Genomic DNA, 21565 nt, shown 5'->3' on the forward strand with positions numbered 1-21565 from the left:
ATTCAGACTGAAGTTAGAAACGGCACTACCAATCAGGCAGCAGGAGTCATACATAATCATCATCTGACGTGTGTTAAAAACAGAGCAAATGACATCAATAACAAATGTAAATCACTCTGACACCACAACCAAGATTTTTCGGGGAGCCACTATGCCAATCTAACCTAACTTTCCATTCTACATAAAAATTGAGTTTGCTCTCTGGTTAGCTTTCCTGTAATAGTAATTAGACATTTAAAAATTGGACTTTATGAATAGATTTAATGTTTGTTACTTATAAACAAAATGCATTTATCTACCTAACTTGGTTGTGATAAATATATCTTCTCTTTTCAGGTTGTATTTTGGCAGTAAGTCTTTAAGTGCTAAGCCAATGTCCTCCTCATTGCCATACACTGCAGCAGTGTCTGAAATAAAGATAACACATTTTAAAATATCGGTGGAATCAGACCATACCATGATTCTGATCAAGACATTTGGAGAGGATCCCAATGTTACACTTAAATTAATTATCTTAAAAACAAAGATTCCAAGACTTACCAAGCGGGAAAGCGCCGGTAGATAGGCACAATGAATAAAACACACAAACACACACACAGAATTTCGAGCTTTCGCAACCGGCGGCTGCTTCGTCAGGAAAGAGGGAAGGAAAAGGAAAGATGAAAGGATGTGGGTTTTAAGGGAGAGGGTAAGGAGTCATTCCAATCCCAGGAGCGGAAAGACTTACACCTATCCTTTTTTCCCCCTAAGGTAAGTCTTTCCGCTCCCGGGATTGGAATGACTCCTTATCCTCTCCCTTAAAACCCACATCCTTTCATCTTTCCTTTTCCTTCCCTCTTTCCTGACGAAGCAGCCGCTGGTTGCGAAAGCTCGAAATTCTGTGTGTGTGTTTGTGTGTTTTATTCATTGTGCCTATCTACCGGCGCTTTCCTGCTTGGTAAGTCTTGGAATCTTTGTTTTTAGATATTTTTCCCATGTGGAAGGTTCTTTCTATTTTAGTTACTTAAATTAATTACATACATTTATTTTTAATGACAATACAAGGTAAACACTTCTTAACTGCCACAGAATACACATGCAAAAATATTAAATATGTAGAAGGTAGTATACAAATGCCCCTTCTTTAAATGTGTCATAAAAATGTGTTTGTTTTATATTGAAAACGCTAAAGACAAACTGAATTTAAAAAACTGAACTTGGATGGCAATGTGAAACTGAGCAAAATTTATATACTCATAATGGAAGCAACACTTTTAAATACACCACACTTATAGCTGTTTAATAATCTGATGGTTGTGATCAGTATTCCTTTGGTGAGGGCATAAATATTTACAATGAATAGTTTCGCGTCAAACTAAACACTAAATACATAAATTAGTGACAGCACACCACTTTAGATAGATGGTCTGAAAGTAATTTTGAGCAATAAGTAACTACAAAAAACAAACACACTGTCTTTGAAATACAGAAACAAAAGTATAGTACCTAGTATTTTCATTGCTAGTTCACAAAGAAAACTTGCTGTTTGTTTTGCAATAATGTTCAAAATATCATTTTCATCAAAATTAAATGTTTGCTGACCTCATATTTCATGGCACATGTCTTTTATTTGTTTATCTTGGCCTCTTCTTCACAATAATTTTCTGTCTAATGCCCAATTTACATTCTGCCAAAGCTATGTTCAAATGGCTCTGAGCACTATGGGACTTAACATCTGAGGTCATCAGTCCCCTAGAACTTATAACTGCTTAAACCTAACTAACCTAAGGACATCACACACATCCATGCCCGAGGCAGGATTAGAACCTGCGACCTTAGCGGTCGCGCGGTTCCAGACTGAAGTGTTTAGAACCGCTCGGCCACACTGGCCAGCCCAAAGCTATGTACCTCAGTTAAGATCATTTCACTAACAGATGGATAGGAGTGAACAGCCAACAGATGGAGGATTTGCATATATGTCAACACGATGTTTTGTTTCAGCTATTCCTCCCCCCACAAAAAATTATGCTCTTACAGTAAAAGGAAAGTGCACAATCCTGAAACTCCATAACTGGTGCAAACAGGACTGTTCTTCATTTAACATATTTCGTGCAGATGTATAAATGTCTTATACACAGGTTACAGTCTAATGTCTGGACTTGACTATTAGTCATACGTTTCACTGTATCACATCTCCAAATCCCACTACAGCCCCCATGAGATGTAGCAAGGAAGTTACATTCAACTTTTAGATTAAAATCATTCTCTAAAAAACATAGTAATTACAGTTTAGATAAATTTTTGAACTTTTTCCAACACATTAGTATGAAAGAAGAAAATAGTTTCCCTAAGTCTGGAAATTTTTCCTTTAGCTCAATTGATGATGATGATGATAAGAATGCTGTAACTAAGTATTGTCACATTATAGACTGTCACTTACAACAATATGAGTTTTCAAGCTCATTAAATGAAACAAGAATTTTAAAAGTGGTATTTTTTTCATTGTTTCAGTGAGCAATATTGTTTTCATTTTGGTACAGTGCAGTGAAATCTGCTTTCAATAAAAGTCCCTTTTCCCATCTTGCTTAGCAAGAGCACCTAGAAACAGATAAATTACCTGAGCGATCAACAAGAAGTTTTAGTTTCCAGCACTGACAATGTTGAGCACCAAAGGACAAAGTTCAAGACTAGTACTGTGCAATAAGTATAAACACATATGGTATCAAGCAAAGTTTCATAAAATTGGGAAAGACCAACCATGGTTTGAGAGTCATGTTAGAAAGCTGCTATGAAAGCAAAGAGAGCTTCACTGTAAATTTAAATGCAGCCAATTCTTCACACATAAACAAAAACTGAAAAAAAGACAAAATCAGTACAAGGACAGCTATGCGTGAAGCATTCAGGATTTTTCAAAGTAAAATTCTATCTACCAACCTGACTGAAAATACTCTGAATTTTTGTTCTGATGTTAAATCAGTAAATGGTTGACCATAATGCATTGAACAGCAGTTGATACAGAGAGGAGCAAAATATTAAACATCTTTTTCTCCAAACTGTTTCACTGAGGAGGATTCACTGTAGTTCCTTCTCTAAATCGTCATTCAGATGTCAAAATTACACATCAAAATACATGACCGTGAAAGAGACAAGCAACTGAAATCACTCAACAGAGGGAAGGCCACTGCACCTGATGAGATATCAATAACTTTCTACATAGAGTATGTGAAAGAGCTTGTTCCTCTTCTGGCAGCAGTGTACCCTAGGTCACTGGAGGAGCAAAGCATTCCAAATGATTAGTAAACAGCACAGGTAATTCCCATGTCCAAGAAGAGTCATCAAAAATATGAACAAAACTTTAGGCCTTTATCTCTGACATCTGTCTGTTGTACAGTTTTGGAACAAGTTTTATGCTCACATATTGTGACATTTCTGAAACCAGAAGAACACTGAGTGAATCAACATGGGTTCTGAAGACAACGATCAACCTAACTCAGCCGCTTCATCCTCAAAACCCAGAAAGCAGTAGACACCATTGTCCAGGTGATGCCACACTCCTTATCTTCTGGAAAGCATTTGGTGCAGTTCTGCACGCCACCAAACAAACAAAATATGGGTGTATGGACCATCAGACGAACTGTGTAAGTGGATTGAATAGTTTCTATCAGACAGAACACAACATATAATTCTCAACACAAAGAAATCTTCAGATGTAAATGTACAAGAGTGGTTCAAAAAGTTCTTGGAATCACCAAGAGAGGTCAGCGCTAGTGCAACGAGTTGTTCACATGATATTCATTGGACTGTTACCTGTAAACACATGCCACATCAGTGCTCTTGCAAGAGAGACGTGGCAGTGATGTGGCTCTGTTGTTCCCATGTAGTGATTTGTGAAGATGGAAAAAATAGATATTCGAGCAGTGATTAAGTACTTCATAAGGAAAGGTATGAAAGCAAAGGACATTCATGCTGATTTCCAGAATACACTGGGGGACTCTGCTCCTTCATATTCAACAGTTGCCAAGTGGACAACAGAATTTTAATTTGTTCAGGAGAGCTCAGATGATGATCCACACAGTTGTTGGCCACGATGTGTCACTACTCCAGAAATCATTGCGAAAATGCACAAAATGGTCATGGAGGATCATCAATTGAAAGTGCATAAAATTGCTCACGCTTGCCAGATGTCATCTGAAAAGGTATATCACATTTTAACTGAAGAATTAGAAATGAAAACGACTCTTGATGCTGGATCAAAACCACAAGAGAATGGACATATCGGAACAATGTTTGGCCCATTTTAGGAGAAACAAACATGATTTTTTGTGTCACTTTGTGACCACAGGTGAAACTTGGGTGCACTACTATACCCCAGAGACAGAACAACAGTCAAAGCAGTGGAAACATGCTGATTCTCTGACACCAAAGAAAGCAAAGACAATTCCTTCGGCACGAAAGTTCATGGCATCAGTGTTCTGGGATGTGAAGGGGATTCTGTTAGTAGATTACCTCCCCACTGTGCAAACAATTAGTGGAGAATATTATGCTAACCTCCTGGAGAAACTGCATCAAAAGATACTTGAAAAAAGGGCAGGTTTAGCAAGAAAGTAAGTTATCTTCCATCAAGACAATGTGCGCCCCCACATGTGCCGTCACCATGGCAAAATTATACGAACTACAGTATGAATTGTTGCCACACCCAGCTTATTCGCCTGATATGGCTTCATCAGACTTCCATCTCTTCCCAAAACTGAAAAATTTTCTTGGTGGATGAAGATTCACTTCAAACAAAGAGCTGATAGACAGAGTTGACAACTATTTTGCAGGCCTGGAGGAAACTCATTTTTGAGATGAGATCAATGCACTGGAACATCGTTGGACTAAGTGCATTAATCTACAAGGAAACTACATTGAAAAATTAAAAACGTTTCAGTGATGTAAGTACTTTTTTTCTGTTCCATTCCAAGAACTTTTCAAACCACCCTTGTAACTTCAGAGAGTGTTATTTGACTGTTACTTTTCAAAATATATGTAAATGACCCATTGGATAACATCAGAAGTTTGAAAAGGCTTTTCACACAGGATGCTGTTGTATACAGAGAAGTCACATTGCTAGAAAACTATATCAAAATGCAGAAATATCTGCAGAGGATCAATGCTTGGTGCAGGAAATGGCAACTTATCCTCAAAATAAGCAAATGTAACATATCGTACCTAAATAAGCAGAAATACCCATTACTGTACCATTACAAACATGCAGATCACTGGAGACAGTCATACCCATAAAATATCTAGAAGTATGTGTACAAAGCAATTTATACTGGAATGACTACATAAAACTAATTGCAGGCAAGGCAGATGTCAGATTGAGATTTATTGAAAGAATCTTCAGGAGTATTAGTCTAGTCACAAAGGAGGTTTACAAAACCTTCATTTGACCAATGGGATCCGTACCAGATAGAATTGAGAAGAGGAAATAGAGAAGAGCAGTGTGTTTCATTACAGGCTCATTTAGTAAGTATGAAAGTGTCATGGAGGTGCTCAGCCAACTTCAGTAGCAGGTGCTGCTAGAGAGGTGTTCTACATCACAGTGTGGTTTACAGTAAAGTTCTGAGAGCAATTCCTAGACTAGTCAACCAGTACATTGCTTCCAACTATCTGTATCTTGCAACAAGACCTTAAAGATAAAAATTAGAGAGATTGAGCACACAAAGAGGCTTACCAGCAATCATTCTTCCCATGACCCATTCACACTGGAACAGAAAATGGGAGAAATGACAGTGGTATACAAATCACCGTCCACCACACACTGTTAAGCGGCTTGCAGAGTATAGATGAGATAACTTTCTATTCCTAACACAAAACAAATGAGAAAGTAATGGTAAAATTATGTGAATCTGATGCAGCAGATACTCAATTATATCATTGCCTACGGTGTCCATCAATTTCCGTCCATTGCTTTCAACATTGTTCCTTCTCTGCACGCAATAGATTTGATTAACAGTTCTCCTGGTTCTGTAGCAAAATTCATAATGTTACAGTTAAAATTATATATTAAGAAGTTGAAACTGGCAGTGTCATGATCTTTTACTATTTTTACCCTCATGAAGATGAATGAAGGCCTACCATGTAGTGGCAGTAGTTTTGCAGATATTCCTACAATGAGAATCTGCTGATCTCAGGAGCTGAAGTTATATCTTTGAATTTGTGTACTTGAAAAAATATTAATTATGTAGGCAGAAGAAAAGCAATAGCAGTAGCTGCAGCATAATTGCTCTAGTATACACTTATGGTTGTTGGGCAGAGCCATATGTGAGCCAGTAGCTAACAGCTAGGGCATACAAACTTTGGCAGTGATGCAAGCAGTGCTTGGAATGTCAATTTAACTGCCCATTTACAAACAAAAGCAAAGGCTGATAACATTAAACCCCTGCCAATGAATATTATAGAGGAACAAGATTGCTTTTAGAGTGTGGGAAATTCATGATAGGTTCCCAATGATCCACAGAGAGACAAATTACAACTAGAAATAAGCTGGTTGTCTTGCTTAGGACAGGTTGGCACTGGATTTAAAGTACAATGATTATTTCTGTTTAAGTGGGATATAGTTCAGACTCAGCCAACATGAGAAGTGGGATTCCCTTTTCTTTCTCCTCTTTTTTTTCTTTCCAAATGTGATGAAAAATCACTCAACAAAGGATTTATTTATTATGCTATCTGCACTGCAATTAGCTAGGGTTTAGAGTGGTTTGCCAGTGCAAAAAGTTCAGATACGGAAGGCCAATTCTGTTCTTGTATTATAAAGGGAATTAACAAGGTTTTCAATTAAATATGAACACAATTTCCTACTTCATAGTGTGTCCTTTTTACCTCCTTGAACTACAAAATGGTAGAGTTTGAGTGAACAGCCAATCAAGTTTTTCAGTCACTTAATCATTTTAAGATGTAGAGGAGGCTGTAAAGAAAATTCTTGTTTAATTGTGTTCAGGAAAGTATGTTGGATGGTGGTTTGTAGTCCATAAAAAAGAAAAGGTTAAATTACCTCTTGGAAAGAATGAAGTTCAGCTAATCTTCTCCTGATTTACGACAGCATTAACTGCTGCATGGTAGAAAATAATTAAAAAGATTCAAATAAGACTTGCTTTTGGTTCCAGTAACTGTGCACTATGTCAGAAATTATTTTGCTGCCTGAGAATGGCAGTTAAATAACAGCTCTGGTATTAACTGTTATGGAAAGCTTTCCTCTGATTTCAAAACAATTATGTTTAGTAGATGCAGATCAGATATTTAGTTATAGCTATTTTCTTTTGATGCCACGGCATCCATGTCATTTATTCAAGAGTAAAAAATGCCTTCCACTGCCAGTAATTTATAAATTCATATTGTACAGCTAGCTTTATAAGGATTAACTCAACTGTATACACTTATGTGCAAGTAACACACTTGCACTGTATATAAGAGTGTCCTCATTATGGCTGTCATTATTCTGTTCGTTAAGAAAATAAAACACATAGGCAGTGGTCACATCAGATGTTGGTTTGATTTAGAATATTTGTCTGAATTGATTTAGGAAAACTGCAGAAAACTCAGATCTGAATGGTCGGTTATTGTCATGATAAGAGTAACTGGACCTACTCGGAGTAGCAGCTCTGCTGTACTGCTCTTTCAATTTAACATCTAAGTACTGTGGTTTTTCTACAGTGTTTATTACTGGATTGGTGCATAAGTTCATAGAGTTTCTTCAGTTGAAACTTCTGGGCTGAGAGGCTGTGGTCGATGTATAAAATTTCCACCAAACGTTTCGTCACCATCTGCGGGAGACATCTTCTGAAGTCGTTCGGCTACTCAGCCCAGAAGTTTCAGCTGAAGACAACACCGGCTGTGAAAGCCTACATTGTATGATTTGTAGTGATTATCCACAAGCTTAATAAACATGACAGATACACATCACACACTTTAGTCATCAATAATACATTCTCCTTTACTATTTACAATAGTCTGGCAAAACTGGGGTAGCTTTTTGATTCCGCGACTGAAGAAATCATATGGTTTTGAGGAGAAGAACTCATGTTCAGAGTGCATTTTTATCAGGAAAGGACGTTCCTTGAAGGTTGTTCGATAGAGAGCAGAAAAGGTGAAAATCTGAGGATCCAAGATCAGGTCAATAAGGTGGGTGTGGAATGACCTCCCAATTTAACTCCAGTAGTGTTTTTTGTCAATCTAGCAGAATGCGGGTTAGCGTTATCATGGAGTAGCATCACGACATACAATTTTCCTGGTTGTGGTTCTTGGATTCTCTCTGCAAGGTGTCTTAATTGTTGGCAATAAATGTCAGCAGTGATGGTTACTACTTGGGAAAGCGATTCGTAGTACACCACATCGTCACTGATCTCTGCATATGCAGAACATTATCCTTTGTGGATGCGCACAGTTCTTTGTATAGGGCAGTTGTTGGTTTTGTTTGGGTTCAAACATTCCTTTCTTAGCATAAAGACATCATTTATCACTACCAGAAATGACACAGGACAGGAATGGTCAGCATTGTTCATGAGCCAATTGATGACGAGTAAACAGAGATGCACATAGGGGACCCCCACAGATTCTTGTGATTTTACATTAGAGCATGAGGTACCCACACACCTGATTTTTTATACTTTCCCCATTGCAAGCAAATGCTGCACAATGGTGAAATGATCACAGTTGTTCACATTTACCAGTTCTCAAGTACACTGAGATGAATCACTGTGGATTAATGCATTTAAACAATCCTTATCAAATCCTGAATGTCTTTCTGAGCATGAAGATTCACTAACGCTGAACCAATCCTCCTTACAACAAAACCATTTTCTTGCTGTGCACTGTCCAATGGCTTTATCCCCACGCATGGTATAAGTGTTTCTGGCTGTGTCCACTGATGTCACCTCTCTGTGGAACTCAATCAGAAGGATATGCCAGCAATGTTCTGATTTCCTCATTTGGCACTCCATTTTCTAGCATCCACAACTCCACTCACTATCTCCAAATGACAATATGCAAACTCAGATAGCAACTGTGAACTAAAAGTAAAAAATGACAACTGACAAATAAAATCATAGCAACCAGGATACCAGTAAGCAAAAAAAAAAAAAAAAAAAGCAACCGTCGGTTGCGAAAGCTAGAAATTCTGTGTGTGCGTTTGTGTGTTTTATTTATTGTGCCTATCTACCGGCGCTTTCCCGCTTGGTAAGTCTTGGAATCTTCGTTTTTATATATAACTCTGTGTGTGTTTTGTTCATTGAGCCTGTCTGCCGGCACTTTCCCGCTTGGTAAGTCTTGGAATCTTTGTATAGATGCTACAAGCTTATATATCAGCCTAATATTTCTTGTTGATGCCCTTCTTTTATCAAAGGCAATGTGATTTCAACAGTACAAAACCGGAAGAGCAGTGTTTTCCTTCATGTTTGATATCTGTCTGGACAGACCAAACTTAAACACCTATCCTTCTGAACTTGAGACCAGTGTCTTAACAAACACACTACCTCAACTGGTTCTTCGTTTATTTCATTATATGGATTCTTGGAGGTCTTTTGTTGCTAATGAATATGTTTCATCAGTGCAGGCAATAAATCTTTAAGTAATTTACATCACAAAGCTGCATAAGGCTACTTTTTTTAAAAATTACATTACTGGTTCCAGGCGTTACTTTTCTTCAATAGATGTGAGACCTATGTTATACAAACAAAAGTAGACATTCACTATACACATCAGACAACAACATAAAAAGTAAATTTAACAATTACTAGAATAAACAAGAGATTCTTATATAATGTGTTTATATATAGGGTTTGTATAAATGTAAGGAATCCACATTCTGGATGAAATGTATTGAAAATATCACTACAAACAATTAAAACTCTTCAAAATTGGACTCTTAGTTATCAGCACACTTCTACCAACATATTTCTCACACTTGGAAAGCACAATGGAAGTCAGGTTTCTTGAGATCTTGGAAGTCATTTTCTGTAATGTACTTCAAGCAGCATATCAAAGTCAGTTTGACCTGAGCTAAAGCCTCATTATGTTATTCTTTGAGGGTTATATTCACTCAAGCGAACAGATAAAACTCCACCAGGGTCCCTCTTGACTGGAGGGGGTTGGGCACGCATTGTGATGCTGTTTCAAGTAGATAGTCATTGACCACAAAGCAGTGCAGTTGGTCATGATGCAACATCCAACTGCAAGCAAAGCCTGAGAGGAGGAGGAGGATATTAGTGTTTAACGTCCCGTCAACAACGAGGTCATTAGAGACGGAGAGCAAGCTCGGGTGAGGGAAGGATGGGCAAGGAAATCGGCCGTGCCCTTTCAAAGGAACCATCCCGGCATTTGCCTGAAACGATTTAGGGAAATCACGGAAAACCTAAATCAGGATGGCCGGAGACGGGATTGAACCGTCGTCCTCCCGAATGCGAGTCCAGTGTGCTAACCAAAGCAAAGCCTGGTCTCACTCAGTTGACCCTACTCTTCAGTCTTCTCTGCATGTCTATGAAGTTACAGTCTTTCCCTCACATCCATCACTCACACAATCACGCAATGTCCTCATGGTTGAGCTTTCTGCTCAGTGTTCATTTTCTACACTCTATCATCTTCAAAGCACATATGGCATCTGAAAACAGCAGCTTTTCATAAGTTTTCACTTACAAACACTTTTTGCATCATGTCAATGTCTCCATCAATAATCTGCTAAGATTCACACAGAATTTGATGGTGTAACACTGTTCAGTAGAATGTTGTGTTCTGAGATTCACCTGAGCCTACATACTGGGGTACACTAAAATTATGATACCGACCATATGGAAGCTCATGGGCAAAATGATACCAGGTGAATTTTGAAGGCGGCGAATCCCTCCATTGAAGCTATCTGGAGAGAGTACACTGGGACATACAGTAGCATCCAAACTCTTTAGGACTCATTACTTTTACATAAACCTTGTACGTATATGGATTAAAGTGTATTTTTTATTTTGAGCTGCTCATCATTCTGTTTCCTACAGTGTACAGGGATCGTGTGTTCCTGTTTTTGTACAGCTTACATCTTGTGTTACTAGATAAACAGCAATGCCTGAAACTGGACATGAAATAAAACAAATTTTATTCATCTGTGGTGATTTAACAAAGCACAGTAATTTACTTGCCAAAGGATCATTTGATAATGAGTAGCATTTTTCAGTTTAATCTGAGAAAAGCCATAAGCAATATACACAGACACATAAAGGTATAAACATATGTTTAAGACAAATGGACAGCCTTGGGCTTGTTAAAGTAACTATTACTACATATTCACGAAGTGATTTAGAATGAAATGCAACAGGATGGGCACATAATAGAGAATGAGCCTCCCCTTTCCAAAATACAAGGCCAGTGTCTTAACAAATGCACTACCTTATTGAGTTCATACATACCATACAATTTTGTTATATTTTTATGTACTTGGAACAATTTAGTTTGATACGACTGGAAACTATTACATGCTTTTCATTGCCTATTGACACTCACTGCACACACAACACCACACATTAAGGGGCTGCCACAAGTCTTCCTTCAGCATTCCTGAAAATGCTGAGTCAGCATCCCCTCATGATGAGTGAGATGCTGAGCTCAGGAAGATATAATTTTGGTTCCATAATGCAGCTACAAGGAGACCTGATTGAAATCCTTAAAAGTATTAGAGCCTTTCAGAATGAAAAAATGGCACCTACAAAACAGCTCAAATGAGAAATGATCAGGTAGTTTGATTTTATATAATACTACATCACAGTAAGAAAAATTATGAAGTAAACACACTAGTACACATGTCTGAAATAAATAGCTAAAACAATAAATTTAAATCAATATGGAATTGTTAAAACAGAGAAAGGGAAAGAAGACACAGGAGAGAATATAATTTCTATTAAAAAAAATACCAGCGTAACAAGACATGGTCCAAGTGAAACAGATCATTTTTAATAAATACTTTTTAACGACAGTTGAGAATGCTGATGCAAATAAAGCAAGATGTAAAACACGCTGAAGAAGCAATGCAGAGAAAACTTAATGGCATTAAAATTTTTCTCTCATCCTACTGGAAATTATGAAGAACATCAAGGTCCTCAAAAGTAAATGTTCACATGTGGCTGCAGTACTATAATACATAATATTCTTGGCCTTATTAATTCACATTATACTCAAAGGCAGACAATAAAGATTCATATCTTTTACTTATCACACTCTTAAGACACCCTGTATATTTTTAATAAATGTGAACAATTTTTGTGCAACTGACAAATTGTATTTACTATGAATATGATCTACCGAACAAAACAAACTCAACTAATTTAGAACAAGTAAATGAAATGGAGAACTTTTAGCTAATTTGGAAGTAAGAAGACACAATCAATTTAAACTTTTTATTCCAGCTACAGTGAATTATTGTGCAATGACCACCTTCTATGAAATGTGATAGACTCATGCCCTCGACTGTTATACCTTGCTTTGATAGTTCTAAGCATTACAGATACCAATAAGAAGATTCTGACATATGGTTCTCCATTTTTCTGAGGGAGTGCCTTAGTCTCTCAAGTAGGCTACATCCCATTTATAATGCATATACCTAAATTTCAATAATTAGGTCATTAGCTTTACTGATATCAGGCTGTTTATACAACCACGTTAGGAAAAGGCAATTTATTTATTCTAGAAAAATGTTTGATGCAGCCTAGACATTTTCTTCAATCAGCTGCAGCATCTCTTGCATTTGTCACATATTTCTGTCACACAGGTGTGAAAGTCATTTCTGAAACTCAGTCTGCAGGTAGGCACACACACTTCAGACGGATTGCTGTTGACTGGTGAAAATCATATGATAAACTCACCTGCAGTCACCAGTATCCTCCAGGACAAAACGCATTAATAATATTTTCTCAACTGAGACAGTTGATAGAGTTGTCCCTAAACATCTCATGTAAACCACAAACTTAGCCAATGTAAATTAAGTTGCAACATTGGCAAACCTACCCTCTTTTCCCCAATTTCTGAACTGAGTTTCTGTGACTTACGTTTTGATCCATTTAACAAAATAAATAAAACCCTGTTATGCTAAGAATAGTGTTGGGACACCACTTTTTTGGTCTCGATGTTTAAGTACTTCCTGTTAGCAACTTAATCGTATAATACAATCAGTGTATTATTCAAAAGTTTTTAACATCTTACCGATAGATTTGTATCCAGCTTTGAGTACAGCATCAATTACGCTGTATATCAGATTTTTTCCCTTTATTTTATATGTGCCAACTGAAATAGAACAAAGAACTGATAGCAGGTATTATAAATCAACGCCACTCCTTACAGTCAGTCAAGTTTTATTCTTACATCCAACCATGGGAAACTCTCGTCCTGTATTTAACTTGTATACATAATCTTGGACATCCATGACACGGAGGTGTACTTAAAATTTTTCGTTATTTACGGCTCAATTCTTCTTGAAATTGTACTCAGTTCTACTTCTGCCATTCAGAAACGCGCCACATCACATAGGTATATTTATTTAGATTTTCAAATTCGACCACGCCAATAACAGCTGATGCACAGCTACTCTTGAATCATAACAAAGCAATGAACTCGTGACGTAGAGATTATTGTGACAATATGTGAGTAGAATCTTTGAACTATCGCAATACAGAAATCTGGAGCCGGATTCACACACTTGTTTTGAATTCACAGCCAGTGAATATTGCTGAGGCACACAAAAAAATGTATTTCGCGCTGTTGTTCGTAGCGCTGTGTTCTCGCCTGCTTGTGTAAAAATCGTGACCCTTTGCGTATCTCAGTAAGAAGCAACATTTTTTTTTTTTTGTAGTCTTCCCAATTGTTCCCATTACTTTCAGAGTAAAATAAGCAAAAACGCATCGTACTCTGCGTTTGCTAAGTGCATTAATTTTGAGCCTAGAACCGAGGGCATTCATTACCACTGGTTAACAAAAGATTTTGAATTGCAACTTGAATGGTTGTCTTGTTGTAAACGAGAGGACAAGATCAATATTAAGAACACAAGGATACATTTCGAACATTTTCGTCCGCAAGATTGCAAACGGGACATGCAAAATGAATTGTTGGATTTACCTACAAGGAAGTTGCTGAAGACAAATGTAACTCCATCCCAAAAAATACCTAGCAGTAGACTGATGACCTTAGAAGTTGAGTCCCATAAGATTTCACACACACCTAGCAGTACGGAAGAGGGCTCTCAAAACATTCTAAGTCTTCTTTTCCAAGAAAACAAAACTGGACATGTCAGTTGAAACAGAAATTCCTTCTGATTCGGTCGTTATAAGCAATCAGCAAGTAAATAAGGACTTTGAAGAAGAATTGGCTATTGTGAAGAGAGCAAAAATTTTACTGGAGCAAAAATTCGCAGCTTCTTCATAGAAGAGTAAGTAATGAGGTTATTCAATTGAACTGTTTTACTTGGCTGTAAAAAAAAAGTTTTGTGTTCTATGAATTATTGTCAGACCACACACAATTATACAAATGGTACATATATAAAATCTTATTACATACACATATTATATTGTACTCATCATATGATTTCTGTTACACAGATTACACAAATCACGAATTATGTTGCATGCTGTAAGGTACAACATTCTTTGTTAAATCACATTTATAATTAAAGATCATCTTGTTTCAGTATATATAAATTCATTCATGTTATAAAAAGCTGTCTCTTTCAACTATGTATCTACTACTATTTTAAATTCATTTTCATGTAATGCCCCTTTTTCAAGTGATAAATTGTTGAAAAATACTTTGCCAACACATAGAAAATTATTTTGGTTGACTGCCTGGTTGGTTCTGGGGAATGGAGCAAACAGCGAGGTCATCAGTCCCATTGGATTAGGGAAGCACGAGGAAGGACGTCAACTGTGACCTTCCAAAGGAACCATCCCAGCATTTGCTTGAAGTAATTTAGGAAAATCACAGAAGACCTCAGGATGGCTGGACCTGAGTTTGAACTGTCGTCCTCCCGAATGCGAGTCCAGTGTGCTAACCACCGCGCCACCTAACTCGGTATTATTTTGGACCTTACTTAAAAGAGTCCAAGGAATGTTGAGTAAGTTCCTATTTCTGGTTTCGTTTGAGTGCACATCTGATATAAGTCTATAATGTCCAGAGGACATTGCAGAGCTTTATCCTCAAAAGCACAAGCTCACCTAAAGAGGAAAACAACTATACTCCACGATGTCATCCAACATTCCAAAATCGACAAACCAGTTTAAGTGTCGACCAAGGATTTTAAAGGAAGTACTAAGTTTAATTAGGCTAAATCATCAATGTTTACGCCGTTTGAGGGCATAGCTACCCTAAGCTTTGATTAAATGAAGCTTGAGAATCATGTGAGCTACAACTAATCTGACGATATCATATCTGGCTACACAAGCAAGTTCAAGGAACCAAGACAAGAAATTTATTTTCAAAGTCGAAGCAGCCAATATGAGTAGCAGATTTTTGCAGACAGTCATTATAATACTTTGAACTGGGGTTTGTGTTGTAGCAGTTACATGTACTATGGGAGAGAAAAAACGCAAAATGGTGGTAAAAAATTGGTGTATTTACAACTAAGACGTATTTTTCGAAAGATGTGGACAATACAAGGGAAATTTTGGCTTTTGTGATGTACTGCATATTCTAAAATATTAAGAAATCATGTTATTGACGATAGAATCACCTTACCTGACAGAGCCGTGTTTACAAAGACTTTAACGTACGATCTTCTACAGCACGAGTCAAATGATCTTTTCATCACCTACCACATGTTAGAAGTTCACATGAACGTGACCAGACGTGCATGTAATGACGTTCGAATAATTGCACAGCTGTTTTCGCATCACCCTGCCCAAACTGTGTGATACATTCTTCATAAAGAATTCAAAAGGAGCTTCATGGAGTTGATAAACAACGTTTATGATGTGTTGAACTCGAAATCAGAAAGAATCTCTTAGAAGTCGTTATTGTTTCAACCTCAGAAGACAAGAAAAATTCCTGGAGAGATTTTTGGAAATTTAATCGAATTTACATACAAGAAAAAGAAACAGTCCCCTCCAATTTCAAAAAGGATTTGTTACAGCAATTAATTCACTATTCACAGATGTGAAAAATGCTGGAGCCACCTACACCCTAACTGCCACACTGAACCGAGATCATCCTTTTCTACAATACCTGGTCTTGGTGCATTTTCAAGGTGAAAAATGGAATTCACCTATTATTACTGACTGGCAGTGTCACATATATGCCTTTGCCCCTTTGTACTTCCACTGCACAGAAGAGAGATCAAAAACTGTGGGAGAATTCGAGAATTTTATTTTTAGTTGGTTGTGCAACAGAGTACCCAGCACATCATGTCACAGTATTCTGAATGAAGAAGACTTGTTTTAGAATGTGATCTCGGTGATGTACTCATAATGCTTTAAAACACTTGGCAGGATACATTGCATTTTAAAGTGCAGAAACATCGACAGTTCATGAGGAATCACAACAATAAAACGCCATGTCTATGCAAAATTATCAGCAAAACAAGACTGGATAAGTGTACTTTCAAAAGATGAGTTTACTTCTTTATCTCCTAAGTAGTTTGATGCAATATTCAAGTTAAAAATTATGTTTACATCTGTTAATGGAGCAATTCTTCAAATGTGTGGTGAAATTATCAGCAATAATATTACAATCTAGATTTCCCATATTGATAAGAAAATAATTAATTCATATGCAACAACGATGATTTTATCTGCTTTATATTTTTGAAGGAAGGAGCCAAATGAGATATGTTGAAGTGAGCTTTGATGAAAAGAAATCTTCATTGGGGCGCACTTTCTCCAGCAATTTTGAGTTAAAGTCTCCTCATTGGCACCACAAATTTTGTCGTTTGTCTCAGATAATTAAGTAGCACGCAAAATTGTAAAATGTTCACGTTAATCATGTACTTCAGTCTTAAGTATGAGTGGCGATCATGCACACCTAGAAATTTGAACTGTTCAGTTTCACTAATCATATGCACATTCTGTGAAATTTAAATGTAAGGTTTTGTTGAATTCTGTGTTAGAAACTTTAGAAACTGAGTCTTACTGTGATTTAGCGTTAGTTTAATTTCTACAAGCCATGAACCTACGTCATGAGCTGCACTATTTGAAACTGAGGCAATGTTACACACAAGATCCTTTAATTCCAAGCTAGAGTCATCAGCAAACAGAAAGATGTTAGTGTTACTCGTGATACTAGAGGACATACCATTTATATAAATAAGGAACAGGAGTGGCCCCAACACTGATCCATGGGGCATTCCCCCCTCCCCCCTCCCCCCCCCCCACTTGACTATACCCCATTCAGACCTCACTTCACAACCATTCTCAACATTGCGCATAACGACCTTTTGCTGTCTGTTGCTAAAGTGAGAGGTGAACCAATTGTGAGCTACTCCCCATATTCCATAATAATCCAACTTCTGAAGCAATATTTTATGATCAACACAATTGAACACGTTAGTTAAGCCAAAAAACCTGCCTGGCGTTCGAAAACTTTTACTTAACCCATCCAGTACCTCACAGAGTAAAGAGATTATAGCATTTTCAGTTGTTAAACGACTTCTAATGCCAAACTGTACACTTGATAGCAAATAGTGTGATATAAAATGATCAGATATCCTTAGATAACCAGCCTTTACAATAACTTTAGAAAACTCTGATGGCATAGGAATAGGTATAAAATTATCTACATTATCCCTTTCTCCCTTTTTATAAAGTGGCTTTACTACTGAGTACTTTAATCGTTCAGGAAACTGGCCATTCCTAAAGGAAAAACTACAAATATGGCTAAATACAGGGCTAACATGTGCAGCACAGTACTTTAATATTCTACTAGGCAATCAATCATAACCATGGAAAATGTTAGTTTCCAGTGATTTAATTATTGACTTCTTCTCCCCCTTGTCTGTATCACAGAGGAGTATTTCAGACATCAATATCGGAAAGACATTTGCAAAGAAAGTTATATGATTCCGTGTAGAAAGTAAATTTTTATTTAATTCACCAGCAATGCTCAGATAATGATTGTTTAATACTGTACAAATATCTGGTTTTTCATTAACAGTAATATATTTACTACAAACTGACTTTATATCGCCGACCTTGTGCTGCTGACCAGTGACTTCCTTCATAACTGACCATATAGTTTTAATTTTATCCTGTGAATTAGCTATTCTATTTGCATACCACAAAATCTTTGCCTTCGTAATAACATTTTTAGCGCCTTATAATGGTGTGTGTACACCCATGGTCTATGGGTAGCGTCTTTGATTCATAATCAATCCCCGCCACTGCCTAAATTTTGATAAATAATCAGCATTGGCGGCCGAAGACTTCCGGCATAAGAAGTCAGCCTCATTCTGCCAACGGCCTTGTCAAAGAGGGCGGAGGAGCGGATACAGGTTCAGGGCACTCTCTTGTCCTAGGGGTGGGAAATTGCCCCTAAAGGCGGAAGAATCAGCCATGATCAACGACATGAGGATGCAGAAGGCAATGGAAACCACTGCATTAAAGACACGTAACGTGTATTCACAGGACATGTGGCCTGTAGTTGGAGAAGTGTCATGATGATCTCTCCATTGGCAAAAGATTCCGATATAGTCCCCCATTCGGATCTCCGGGAGGGGACTGCCAAGGGGGAGGTTACCATGAGAAAAAGATTGAATAATTAACGAAAGGATAAGGTTCTATGCGTCGGTGCGTGGAATGTCAGAAGCTTGAACATGGTAGGGAAACTAGAAAATCTGAAAAGGGAAATGCAAAGGCTCAATCTAGATCTAGTAGGAGTCAGTGAAGTGAAGTGGAAGGAAGACAAGGATTTCTGGTCAGATGAGTATCGGGTAATATCAGCAGCAGCAGAAAATGGTATAACAGGTGTAGGATTCGTTATGAATAGGAAGGTAGGGCAGAGGGTGTGTTACTGTGAACAGTTCAGTGACCAGGTTGTTCTAATCAGAATCGACAGCAGACCAACACCGACAACGATAGTGCAGGTATACATGTCGATGTCGCAAGCTGAAGATGAACAGATAGAGAAAGTGTATGAGGATATTGAAAGGGTAATGCAGTATCTAAAGGGGGACGAAAATCTAATAGTCATGGGCGACTGGAATGCAGTTGTAGGGGAAGGAGTAGAAGAAAAAGTTACAGGAGAATATGGGCTTGGGACAAGGAATGAAAGAGGAGAAAGACTGAGTTCTGTAACAAGTTTCAGCTAGTAATAGCGAATACCCTGTTCAAGAATCACAAGAGGAGGAGGTATACTTGGAAAAGGCAGGGAGATACGGGAAGATTTCAATTAGATTACATCATGGTCAGACAGAGATTCCGAAATCAGATACTGGATTGTAAGGCGTACCCAGGAGTAGATATAGACTCAGATCACAATATAGTAGTGATGAAGGAATGACGAGATACGTTTGAAGTTCTCTAACGCTATAGATACAGCAATAAGGAATAGCGCAGTAGGCAGTACAGTTGAAGAGGAATGGACATCTCTAAAAAGGGCCATCACAGAAGTTGGGAAGGAAAACATAGGTACAAAGAAGGTAGCTGCGAAGAAACCATGGGTAACAGAAGAAATACTTCCGTTGATTGATGAAAGGAGGAAGTACAAACATGTTCCGGGAAAATCAGGAATACAGAAATACAAGTCGCTGAGGAATCAAATAAATAGGAAGTGCAGGGAAGCTAAGACGAAATGGCTGCAGGAAAAATGTGAAGACATTGAAAAAGATATTATTGTCAGAAGGACAGACTCAGCATACAGGAAAGTCAAAACAACCTTTGGTGACATTAAAAGCAACGGTGGTAACATTAAGAGTGCAATGGGAATTCCACTGTTAAATGCAGAAGAGAGAGCAGATAGGTGGAAAGAATACATTGAAAGCCTCTATGAGGGTGAAGATTTGTCTGATGTGATAGAAGAAGAAACAGGAGTAGATTTAGAAGAGATAGGGGATCCAGTATTAGAATCGGAATTTAAAAGAGCTTTGGAGGACTTACCGTCAAATAAGGCAGAAGGAATAGATAACATTCCATCAGAATTTCTAAAACCATTAGGGGAAGTGGCAACAAAACGACTATTCACGTTGGTGTGTAGAATATATGAGTCTGGTGACATACCATCTGACTTTCGGAAAAGCATCATCCACACAATTCCGAAGATGGCAAGAGCTGACAAGTGAGAAAATTATCGCACAATCAGCTTAACAGCTCATGATCGAAGCTGCTTACAAGAATAATATACAGAAGAATGGAAAAGAAAATTGAGAATGCGCTAGGTGACGATCAGTTTGTCTTTAGGAATAGTAAAGGCACGAGAGAGGCAATTCTGACGTTACGGCTAATAATGGAAGCAAGGCTAAAGAAAAATCAAGACACATTCATAGGATTTGTCGACCTGGAAAAAGCGTTCGACAATATAAAATGGTGCAAGCTGTTTGAGATACTGAAAAAAGTAGGGGTAAGCTATAGGGAGAGACGGGTCAACAACCAAGAGGGAATAATAAGAGTGGACGATCAAGAAGGAAGTGCTCGTATTAAGAAGGGTATAAGACAAGGATGTAGCCTTTCGCCCCTACTCTTCAATCTGTACATCAAGGAAGCAATGATGGAAATAAAAGAAAGGTTCAGGAGTGTAATTAAAATACAAGGTGAAAGGATATCAATGATCCGATTCGCTGATGACATTGCTATCCTGAGTGAAAGTGAAGAAGAATTAAATGATCTGCTGAACGGAATGAACAGTCTAATGAGTACACAGTATGGTTTGAGAGTAAATCGGAGAAAGATGAAGGTAATGAGAAGTAGTAGAAATGAAAATAGCGAGAAACTTAACATCAGGATTGATGGTCATGTAGTCAATGAAGTTAAGGAATTCTGCTACCTATGCAGTAAAATAACCAATGACGGACGGAGCAAGGAAGACATCAAAAGCAGACTCGCTATGGCAAAAAAGGCATTTCTGGCCAAGAGATGGCTACTAATATCAAATACCGGCCTTAATTTGAGGAAGAAATTTCTGAGGATGTATGTCTGGAGTACAGCATTGTATGGTAGTGAAACATGGACTGTGGGAAAACTGGAACAGAAGAGAATCGAAGCATTTGAGATGTGGTGCTATAGACGAATGTTGAAAATTAGGTGGACTGATAAGGTAAGGCATGAGGAGGTTCTACACAGAATCGGAGAGGAAAGGAATCTGTGGAAAACACTGATAAGGAGAAGGGACAGGATGATAGGACATCTGCTAAGACATGAGGAAATGACTTCCATGATGCTAGAGGGAACTGTACAGGGTAAAAACAGTAGAGGAAAACAGAGATTGGAATATGTCAAGCAAATAATTGAGGACGTAGTTTTGCAAGTGCTACTCTGAGATGAAGAGGTTAGCACAGGAAAGGAATTCGTGGTGGGCCGCATCAAACCAGTCAGTAGACTGATGACAAAAAAAAATAGTGTTTGTAAAGGGCTAGTGTAGCTTGATTGTGACTATGTCT

The 21565-nt window shown here is 37.8% G+C and overlaps 1 protein-coding gene across 1 annotated transcript in view; it reads right to left on the bottom strand.

Annotated features, from left to right (window-relative positions):
- Window positions 1–13619, bottom strand: part of LOC126354051 (glyoxal reductase-like) — a 36304-nt gene extending 22685 nt beyond the window's left edge. Inside the window, exons 1-3 of the mRNA XM_050003403.1 lie at window positions 13360–13619; window positions 13201–13281; window positions 300–407 (exon numbers count right to left, since the gene is read on the bottom strand). Of these exons, the coding sequence (XP_049859360.1) occupies window positions 300–407; window positions 13201–13281; window positions 13360–13420 (250 nt within the window). The 5' untranslated portion in view covers window positions 13421–13619. The remainder of the gene's footprint in view (window positions 1–299; window positions 408–13200; window positions 13282–13359) is intronic.
- Window positions 13620–21565: the final 7946 nt, after the last annotated feature.

This window comes from Schistocerca gregaria, chromosome 3 (genome assembly GCF_023897955.1).
Source record: "Schistocerca gregaria isolate iqSchGreg1 chromosome 3, iqSchGreg1.2, whole genome shotgun sequence".
In the NCBI taxonomy this organism is placed as follows: Eukaryota; Metazoa; Arthropoda; class Insecta; order Orthoptera; family Acrididae; genus Schistocerca; species Schistocerca gregaria.